The sequence below is a fragment of the Equus quagga genome, chromosome 6 (genome assembly GCF_021613505.1).
Source record: "Equus quagga isolate Etosha38 chromosome 6, UCLA_HA_Equagga_1.0, whole genome shotgun sequence".
Classification (NCBI taxonomy): domain Eukaryota; kingdom Metazoa; phylum Chordata; class Mammalia; order Perissodactyla; family Equidae; genus Equus; species Equus quagga.
The window spans coordinates 83925212-83936016 of NC_060272.1; the positions used below are offsets into that span (position 1 = coordinate 83925212).

Here is a 10805-nt window from a genome sequence, read left to right on the forward strand (position 1 = left end):
ACAGCTGAGGAAAGCGCAGCTCAGAGCTGAGTCAGAGCCAGTGAATCGCAGATGGATGAGACCGCCCAAGGCCACCTGGCTGGAATGGTGACACTAGGGTTGAAGTCCACTTTTGTCCATGACAAGCCTTTCCTGGCTCCTTCCACATGGCCTTCTGAGTTGTGAGGAGGTAGACGAAAGAGGGAACCTTTTAGAACATTTTCTAGGGACTGGAATTTTAATTTACTTAATTTATTTTATTTCTGGTTGACTTCACTAAGCCTAAACATTTAGTTCAAGACAATGCTAACGAAAGGGCTTGATTTTGCTGTGAGGTAAAAAAAAGCTCTGACAGGGAGAAAATGAAGTTCTTGGGGAAGAAGTTGTGTTGATTTCTTGACTTGGCCGGTGGAGGAAGGGCTCTAGTGTGGCTCCCAGAAGCCGTCTTTAGTCCCCTGCTTTGGAACAGCTCAGATAAGCCAAGGATCCGAAGGTCCGAGCAGCCTGCAGCAATGTGAACGCTGCCTGGAAAGCTCGTTTTCCTCTGGCTGAAATTCCCGTGTTCCGTGGGCAGCGCATGGATTGAGCAATGTGCGGTTAACAGGATCGCAGTGAGCACACGGTGACTGCTCCCGGGGCCTGGGCCTGCCTTCCAGGACACGGGCATGACTGAGGGGCGCAGCCTGCGGGGCCTGGGCCCAGCTCCTCGACCTGAGGCTTCCTCGGCCTTCGCGGCGCAGGCCGCGCGCTAGTTCCTGCCTCCCGGCGCCGCGCGGCGCGCGCGCCCTGCTGGGGTGGGCGGTCTGCGCCTGCGCGGTCGCGGACAGGGAGCCGCGCGAGGGAAAGCGCTGCCGACTCTCTCCCGGGATCTCGCGTTAATAGAATCTCAGTGGAGAGAACGTGCAGGTGCTGGGACTCGAGCACGGGGAACATAAAGCGCCACTGAGAGAAAGGGGAAGGACGGGGTGACAACGGACAGAATTCTCTAAATTTAGAATCTCCTCAGGGCCGAGCCTGCAAGGGACTGCTCTGGTTTTGGAGACCACTTTGCTAAGAAAGTGTCATGAGACCTTTACACTTTAGCAGCTACTTAAAAGATTTGGAGTCTTAATTTCAGTAGTCAGAAAAGAACAGTTGTCAAGATGATGGCTGTAAAGGGAGATGTTCTGCTATGACTCCTCGCTCGTCGCCTCCCCCAGACACTCACCTCTTGTCTGTTGCAGGCGAGCTTCCTGGGCCACATCCCGCCCTGGGTCTTCCACAGCGGCGCCTTCCGGAAGCTGCTGCTGGCGTGCTACGTGGACTACCTGAGGCGGAACGCCGCCCTCGGGCCACCACGCGGGGCCGCCCGGGCCGCTGGCGTCGCGCCGTCGGCGGTGGCTGCTGAGGACAGGGCCGCGCGACCGCCCGGCGGGCCCCCGGAGCCGGAGGGCCCGTGTCACCGATCCAGTACCTAGAATACAACTTTTTTTGCAGTTTTGCTTGAGCCTGGAGATCTTTGGGAAAGCTGTGGTGTAAAAACGTGTGTTGTGCAGTGGGGTTTGAGAGTTTGGGTGGGAGGAAATTGGGGTGTCTGTAGGTAAAGCTGGAGGAATTTTCCCCTGGATTCTAACTGTGGTGAGAAGAAGGCCTCTGGTTCTTCGAATGTTGAGCTATACCTAGTAAGTTGCTTGCACAGCCGTGTTAAACAATGTCTGAAGTTACTAAACTGCTTAAGGGAGCACTCGGTGGTTCTCAAACTCGGTTCCTCAGAGACCCGGAGAACTGTGTAAGGGACCACATGGGGGTGACGGCTACATCCGGCCAGTTTCTGGGGACCCCTCATTTCAGCTAATGCAGCACCAGATTTATCCGTTTTATTTATATTTGGGGCTCTACGTAAGGCATAAAAATACAAACAGAAAAGGATGCATTGTTAAAAATGGTTTACAAACCGTCGCTCTAAGGCCGGAGTTGATAACCGTAGCAACGAGGTGTTTCGCAGGTCTCCAGCTCTTGGGGTGCTGGACTGAGGGCTTTATCTGTCAATGCAGAGGGCTGCTGTGTGGGGGAACTGCTGGCTTTCAGCTCTTGGGGGCGTTGGAGGAGGAGTGTGCCAGCTGGCAGTGGCCAAGACCGCGTCCCCAGGCGGTCACGTGCTCGAGGCCCTGCCGACCTTGGTGCACGCGTCGTTTCTGAGGCGGTCGCCATCATTCATGGTGTGAGCAAAGACACGATGTGCTGCTGCTCCAGTCAGAAAACGAGTCTGGGGGATTTGGTTCGAATCGCAACCAATACAGAACCAGTTCTGTAAATGAACCGGTTATTTACCTTTTGTACTGTCACCTGTGATGCTGGACTTGGAAGCTTCAGACTCGGGTCCTAACTCGCTCAGGCCAGCTGGCCTTGTGTTAGATTCTGCCAAGGGGAGGCAAATTTGGGAGAGTCAAAGGAGGTAGGAGGGGCTGGGGAAACTCCTTCCCATTTGCCTTCTTGTCACTGTCCCTCTGCAGAGAGGACGGCTTTAACCAGACTCAGCACCAACCCAGAGGCAGCCTGCAAGGGTCTGAGCCCCAGCCCCACAATGCCCCCTTTGGGGATCTGAGCATTAGCGATGCAGGGGTCCCTCCTCAGAGCATCCAGTTCCGGAAACACCACCTCTTCCATTTGGCTCCCCTGGCTCTGCAGTTCCTGTTATCTGAGTTACGTAGCATCTTTTTTGTTGTTGTTTCAGCCTTGCGACTCTTGTGTTAACAGTTCCCTGTATTAAATCCCATCTGTTTGAAATGCTCAGGGTGCCTTTTCTTTTGTGACTGGACCTGATGGAGACGGTCACATTGGTTATTTTGCCTGATCTAGGGAGTAGGCTGGATGAATGGAATCTCCTTTTTACAATGAAGAATCAGAAACTCTTAATCGGTCAGGGTCCCGAGAGGAAACAGAGGCACGAGTGAGCAATTTGAGGAATTATTTGCAACTGTGTGAAAGGGGGTGGTAAGTCATCGCAGCTAGTAATAGAGGGGTGCTTTCACTACCCCAAGGCCTGAGGGGCTGGGAAGGGAGCGGTTATTAGAAACCAGTGAGAGAGAAAGAACTGTGTAAGGAGCACTGCCTCAGAGGAGCTGTGACTTCTGGCTGAGAGAGGCTCCCGGGCCGTGGCCACCCACAGAGAGGGAGAGGGGAATTGTGATATTATGATTTATAATTAGAAATGTATATTTCATCTTCATCCCCATTCCTTGGAATTTCCTAAGTGATAAGATCAATAAATGTGTCATCTGTTATTCATAACAAGTCCCTTTCAACAACCCTTGAGCTTATATTAATGAGGTTACTTTTGGAAAGCCCATAAGGAGGGGAGCTGGTTGCCGGGGGAACCAACCATGTGATTAGAGTTGGAACTTTCAGTCCCACTTTGAGGAGGGGGGAGGAGTTAGAGATTGATTTCAGTCACCAAAGGCCAATGATTTAATCCATCAAGCCCACGTCATGAAACCTCCGTAAACTCTGAACTATGAACAGTGGGGTTTGGAGAACTTCTGGGTTGGTGAACATGTGGAGGTGCTGGAAGGTGGTGTGCCTGGAGACGGCATGGAAGCCCCACACCCCTTCCCATGTACGTTGCCCTATGCATCTCTTTCATCTGGCTGTTCCTCAGTTGTATCCTTTTATGATAAACTGGTAAGTAAACTGTTTTCCTCAGTTCTGAGCTGTTCAAGCAACTGATTGAACCTGAGGAGTGGGTTGTGGGAACCTCTAATTTACAGCCAGTTGTTCAGAAGCCCAGGTAACAACCTGGACTTGCAATTGGCACCTGAAGTGGAAACAGTCTTATGGGACTGAGCTCTTAACCTGTGGGATATGACACTACCTTCAAGTAGATAGTGTCAGAACTGAGTTAAATTTTAGGACACCCAGATGGTGTTGAGAATTGCTTGGTGGGGCTAAACCTCTTCACACACTTGGTGGTCAGAATTATTGAGAGTAGAGTGTAGGGAGGAAAAGCAGGACTGTTTTTCTTTGCGGGAATGAATACCCACACTTCATCCTCCTGCTGTCTTCTGGGTCTCCTGCTGGTGCCTTCAACTGGTCACATTCTGCTGGAAGCTCCTTGATGTATCATAAGGTCCATCTCTGGAGACACCAAGTTGGAGGGGAGAAGGGTGGAGAGTGGATCTGGAGGAAAGGGATGCAACATAAGACCCACGTTTTAAGTGATTTGCCCAGTTGTACCATTACTAGTTGGTAGCTCCTGAATTGGGGCACTGGGTTTCTGCCTATACTCCCCACTATGTTTCAAGAGGAGTAAAACTTTAAGCCAAAAGAATTAGTATGTTATTGTGGAATCCAAGATTTTAGCAAAGTGGGAGGTGTTTACAGACGTTAGAGCCTAGCCTGCTTCAGTGTGTGAGACAGCTGTTCTTGCCGGCTGCTCCAGTTATTATTGCTGTGTGATGAGTGACTCCCCAACGTAGTAGCTTAAAATGACGACCATCTTCTTGGGCTTACAGATTCTGCAGGTCAGAAAGGGCACAGTGGGATGATCTGTTTTGCTCAGTGCTGTCTGGGGGCTCAGCTGGGAAGACTCAAAGGCTGGAAATGATTTGGCCTCTGGAGCTGGAATCATCTGAAGGGTGGCCTAGTTACATGTCTGACAATTGATGGGAGCTGCTGCCTGGGACCCCAGCTTGGGCTGCTGGAGGGAAAGCTATACATGGCCTCTCTAAGTGCCGCTTAGTCTTCTTCACAGGATGATGGCTGGCTTCCAAGAATGAGTATCCCAAAGAAAACTAGGAGGAAGCCATACTGTCTTGTATGATTTAGCCTGGGAATCATTGCATCATTTGCAAGCCCTCCCAGATTCAATAGGAGGGAACAAGCCCCACCTCTTGATGGGGGAAGGATCCTGTGTAATAGGAAATATTGTCGTGGCCACCTTTGGAAAATACAATGAGCCACACTACTTAATCTTACTCTAATTGTTTCTCCTAGCGTATATCTATTATGGGGAATTACTTGGCATTTCAACTGTTGGTACAGCAACTGATAAAAGTGTAGACATTGTGTTTCTAAACCATCACATCACACCCTAGTGAATTTGCCTTTGGGGAAGAACTTCCACAACCAGCAGCTTAGGCAAGAAAAGGTACACTCTTCAGCTTGTACAACCTGGGGCAGATTTTAGAGATAATTTTTAGTTGTGTAACATAGGGGTTTTTCCAATCCTGGGTTGCTTTGAATGATTGATTGTCTAACAAGCTTTTTGAGTGTCTTTAAATTAAGAGAGAATTTCCCCATAGTAAAGGCCCCAAGATGTTACACTGGCTTATGAAATGATGGTAGAGAAGCCCTGTATTTTAAGATTTTTATCCCTATCACCACCAGCACCAGACAATAGCTAACATTTGTTGAGTACTAGTCATGTGTCAGGGACTATGTAAATCCTCGTGACAACTTAGGAAGTAGGAACTTGTATTATTATTATCTTCACTTTACAGATGAGGCACAGAAAAGTTGAGTAACTCGCACAGGTTCCCCTGAAGTGAGTGGCGGGGTTGGGACTTGAACGGGGTCCTTTTCCAGGGCTGAAACCCTGTGGTGGGGCCCTGCCTGTCTGAGATAAGCTTCTTCAGCTGGACTTCCTGAGGACGGTGAACGCTGTTCCTCCAAGTCTGTATTTTCCACTTTCACGTGTTGTGCAGAGACGGGAGTAATCAAACTTTGCAGCCGGGCCCATGTGTCTTGATTTCAACACCGACCACTCCAATTTACCAGTGTCTGGGAATCGTTTGGGAACAAGGAGGCTTGCCAAATTTCACTGAACATTTGTGTCCGCTGAGGTGTATTGGGCTCTTGTTTCTGACCTGATTCTCTTCTTCTTGTGTGGAGGGCTCGGGACCCCAAGGAACAGCACTGGCAGCTTGTTATCTTGATAGAAGCATTCACTCTGTGTTCTTCCAGCCTTCCATCTGCACCACCTCCCGGGATGCCGAAGCCCAGAGGATCCCTCTGACGGCGCTCAGAGCCGGAAGATGAGGTGATTATGGACTGCTGCTCTGAAAACTGTGGGAGCTGTTGCTGGCGCTGTTCCCTGGAGCATCATCCATTTCTTGTTCTTGTGGGACGGGAACCAGAATGGCCCACTTCAAAAAGACTCCTTTAGCCAGCGCTTGCTAGAGAAAGCTGAAGACGGTCATCTCAGGGTCAGCATGATTTTAATCATGTTTGTCTCCTTCTGATGCCAAAAAAGATGATTATTCTCATTAGTGTATGCCCTGTGCGTAAGGTTCTGCCTGGCTTGACTTGCTACTGCCCTCTACTGGTCTAGGAGAGAGACTGTTGGGTCTTTCTGTCTAATCCTGTAGGAATTTTAGAACAGAATCCAATTTGGGAAAAGAAATCACTCAATTTTTTTCTTTTACTTCATTTAAAAATAGAGATCTAATTGACATATAACATTATATTCATTTAAGATGTGCAACATAATGATTCAATATATGTGTATATTGCAGAATGATCACCACAGTAAGTCTGCTTAACAGCCCTTACCACATATGGTTGTAAATCTTTTTTTTCTTCTGATGAGAACTTTTAAGATCTACTCTCTTAGCAACTTGCAAGTATACAATACAGTATCGTTAAGTGTAGTCACCATGCTGTACATCACATCCCCAGGGCTTACTCATCTTATAACTGGAAGTTTGTACCTTTTGGCCCCCTTCGCCCATTTTGCCCACCCCCAACGCCCTGCCTCTGGCCACCACCAGTCTGTTCTCTGTATCTATGAGCTTGTTTGTTTGTTCTAGATTCCACACATAAGTGGGATCATACGATATTTGTCTTTGTCTGTCTGACATTTATTTGTCTTAGCATAATGCCCTCAAGGTCCATCCCTCAATTTATTTTACTTTTTTGGAGCTGCCTTTATGTGTGTAGGGGGGTCATCAAGAGAGAAAGAAAAGGAGGAGAGAAGAGCTTCAGTTTCAGTTTCATACTCTGACAAGGTGGGTGACGGTGGCCGAAGCCCTTAGCCTCTTTGGGCTCTGGTTACTTCATCAGTAAAAGTAGGAGGTTTGACCACACGACCTATAATTCTCTATTCAACTCTTATAGTCTGTAAATCTCAAATAAGTTTTGGAAATAAACTTTCTTTTTTTCTCAATCTTTAAAAAATATTTTTCAGGGCCTGCTTGGTGGCATAGTGGTTAAGTTTGTGCACTACACTTTGGTGGCCTGGGGTTCGAAGGTTCAGATCCCAGGCGTGGACCTACACACTGGTCATCAAGCCATTCTGTGGCAGCATCCCACATACAAAAAGAGGAAGATTGGCACAGATGTTAGCTCAGTGACAATCTTCTTCACGAAAAAAAAATCCTGATTATAAACATATATGCTGTGTAGGAAATATAGAAACTATAGAAGAAAAAGAAGAAAATAAAAATCACCATTTATCCCACCACCCAAAATAACCATTCTTCACTGATTGTGGATTTTCTTTTATAAATTTTCTGTGCGTGTGTGTCTAAGTGCAGATTTTGCATTCTGCCTTTTCCCTTAAGATAACAGCATGAGACTTGCTTGTGTTAGTAAGTATTCGAAAGATGATTTAAAATTATTACTTAATGCTTATTCATATGCCTGAGGATAATTTATTTTACCATTCCTTGTTGCTTTGTATTTAGGTATTTTCTGATTTTAAAAATCCTATAGGGGGCCAGCCCCATGGCCAAGTGGTTAAGTTTTGCGCTCCGCTGCGGCTGCCCAGGGTTTTGCCAGTTCAGATCCTGGGCGCAGACATGGCACCACTCGTTAGGCCATGTTGAGGCGGCATCCCACATGCCACAACTAGAAGAACCTGCAACTAAGATATACAACTATGTAGGGGGGGGGGGGGATTTGGGGAGATAAAGCAGAAAAAAAATCTTATAAATAAATTACAACAATATGCATCCTTTTATGTGTTGACATTTTGAGTATTTTTATGATGGCTTTATTAATTCACATACTATACAATTCACCCCTTTAAAGTGTACACTTGGATTGTTTTTAGTATATTCGCAAAGTTGTGTGACCATCACCACAATCAATTTTAGAACAATTGTAGAACATTTCATCACCCACATAGGAGCCCTATACCCATCAGCTGTCACTCCCCATTCCACGTCCCCCTTCCCCAGACCCAGGCAACCACTAATCTACTTTCTGTCTCTATGGATTTGCCTATTCTGGACTTTTAATATAATTAGAATAATATGTGACTTTTTGTTATTGGCTTCTGTCACGTAGCATAATGCTTTCAGTGTTCATCCGTGTTGTAGCATGTCTCAATACTTCATTCCTTTTTATTGCTGAATAGTATTCCATTGTATGGATATACCACATTTTATTTATCAGTTCATCAGTTGATGGATATTTGGGTTGTTTCCACTTTCTGGCTATTATGAATAATACTCCTATGAACATTCGTGTGCAAGTTTTTGTGTGTACATATGTTTTCATTTCTCTTGGGTATACACTTAGCAGTGGAATTGCTGGGTCAAATGGTAACTCTGTGGTTAACCTTTTGAGGAACTGCCACTGTTTTCCAGAGCAGCTGTACTGTTTTTACATGACCACCAGCAGTGTATGAGGGTGCTCATTTCTTCACATCCTGACCAACACTTGTTATTATCTGTCTTTTTTATTACAGCCATCCTGGTGGATGTGAAGTGATATCTCATTGTGGTTTTGATTTTCATCTCCTTGGTGACTAATGATTTTGAGCATCTTTTCCTGTGCTTATTGGCCATTTCTGTATCTTCTTTGGAGAAATGTATACTCAGATTGTTTGCCCCTTTTTAAATGAGGTTGTGTTTTTTTAATTGATGAGTGTGCATCTTTACACTACTGGTTATTTCATTGAGGTAGGATTTCTGGATGAAAATGTCTAAATATTTTTAAAGTTCCTAATACTGATTACCAAGTTGTTTCTAGAAAAGCTATATAAATTTATACCTCCGTCTTTAGCAGTGATTCTCAACCAGGAGTGTGATTTTTGTCCCCCACGGAACATTTTGCAGTGTCTGCAGACATTTTTGGTTGTTCCAACCCGGGGAAGGAGGGTGCTACTGGCATCTCTTGTGGGTAGAGGCCAGGGATGTTTCTAAACATCCTGCTGTGCACAGCACGGCCTCCTTTCCTCCACCCAAGACAGAAGTATCTGGCCCAAATTGTCAATAGTGCTGATATTGAGAAACTTTGCTTTTTGGTTTATGAGGATATCTGTCTCAATAGACCATTGTTTTCATCCACCAATTATTGATTTTAGAATTATGTTAAATCCTGCCTGGTTAATCATTTGACCATTACACTTTTTAGTTATTCTCCTTTGGGTCAGTATGTCTTCCTTCAATAAAAACTGGAATGTGATATATTTAATTCACTCCCACAAGTATTTGTCGAGGCCTACTACATGTTACTCATTGCTATACCCAGAGTAGGTTACAGAAAACCAGTAAGACATTAACTCAGAGGATGTAGTGGTAACAATTATTTACTAGTATTTTTGATACGTGTTATAGACGTCTACATGTTCACTCATCACAGGACACTGTGAAGTAGGTATGATATTATTTAAGTTTGAGTTCACTTGTGAACTTTTAATTGTGTAATAGAGACTCCAACGGTGGCATAAAGGTCTGTAGATGAGCAGGCCTGGGCAGGCAGGCAGCCCTGCTGCATGAGGTTTTCAAGTACCAGTTCCTGCCAGCTCCCCACCACTCTGCTCCTAGGCTGTCCACGACAGGCTGCATCTCCAGCCATCACATCCACATTCAGGCAGCAAGATGGAAGACAGGGATGACAAAAACGGAGCAAAGGTGTCTGCCAGTTTCTTTTTAAGGAAGATTCCTAGAAGCTGTCATGTGATACATTCTTCTGTTTCTCATAGGCAGAGTTTAGTCATACAGCCACACCTAGCTGCAAGGAAGGCCGAGGTTCTGTGACACCATATGCATGTCTCAAGACTTCTGTAACTGTGAAAGAAAGGGGACAGGCATGGGGAGGCAACGGCAGTCTGCGCACAATGTTTGGCTTCCTTTTACAGATAAGAACACAGAAGCTCAAAGACATTATACTGTTATAATTTACATAGATTAAAAATGCCAGACCTGAAATTTGACCCTAGCTCTGTGTGATAACAAAATTCGTTTTTTTCTTTTTTCAGTTATATTGCATCATCTTTCACTTAAAGTTTTAGTGAGCTACCAAGACACGAATCAATTATAAAACAAGGCAGATATTTTTGTGTTAGGATATGTGCAGAGAGCAGTAACCCCAGGTCCTGACTGTGAGTTTAACAGCTTACGTGTGCTAACCTCACGCCAGGGCTGTGGCTCAGCCCTCTGGAGAGAGCCTGCGGGCGTCTGTGGGGCAAGAGCCCTGACCAGGCAGGGGGTCAGACATCAAGGAGGTTGGTTAAATCTGGGAATCATAGAGGGTAACACATACCTTAAACATTTTAACTTAAAAAACTATTATGTAAAATTCCAAGTGTACACAAAGCAATCAGAATAGTATAATGTTCCCTCATTATACTATTCAACAAGTATCAACACTTGGCCATTCTTGCTTTATCTATAACTTCTTCTTCTCCCCATCCCCGACTTGAGTTTTTAAATTCCATTTTCTTTAAGTAAAATTTACGTCCGTTAAAATACACAAATCTTAACTGTACAGTTTTGACAAATGGAAACAGGTGTGTGATTCACTTGTCCTCTCAAGATAGCGAACATTTCCATCACCCCAGAAAGTTCCCTGAGTTCTAGCACTGTAGATTAGTTTTGCTTGTGCTACAGTTTTATATAAAT

At 45.6% G+C, this 10805-nt stretch overlaps 1 protein-coding gene across 1 annotated transcript in view; it reads left to right on the forward strand.

Annotated features, from left to right (window-relative positions):
* HSD17B3 (hydroxysteroid 17-beta dehydrogenase 3) overlaps positions 1 to 2183 on the forward strand; it is a 39658-nt gene extending 37475 nt beyond the window's left edge. Inside the window, exons 11-12 of the mRNA XM_046663878.1 lie at positions 1203 to 1428; positions 2047 to 2183. Coding sequence (XP_046519834.1) covers positions 1203 to 1428; positions 2047 to 2183 — 363 coding nt within the window. The remainder of the gene's footprint in view (positions 1 to 1202; positions 1429 to 2046) is intronic.
* The last annotated feature ends 8622 nt before the right edge of the window (positions 2184 to 10805 follow it).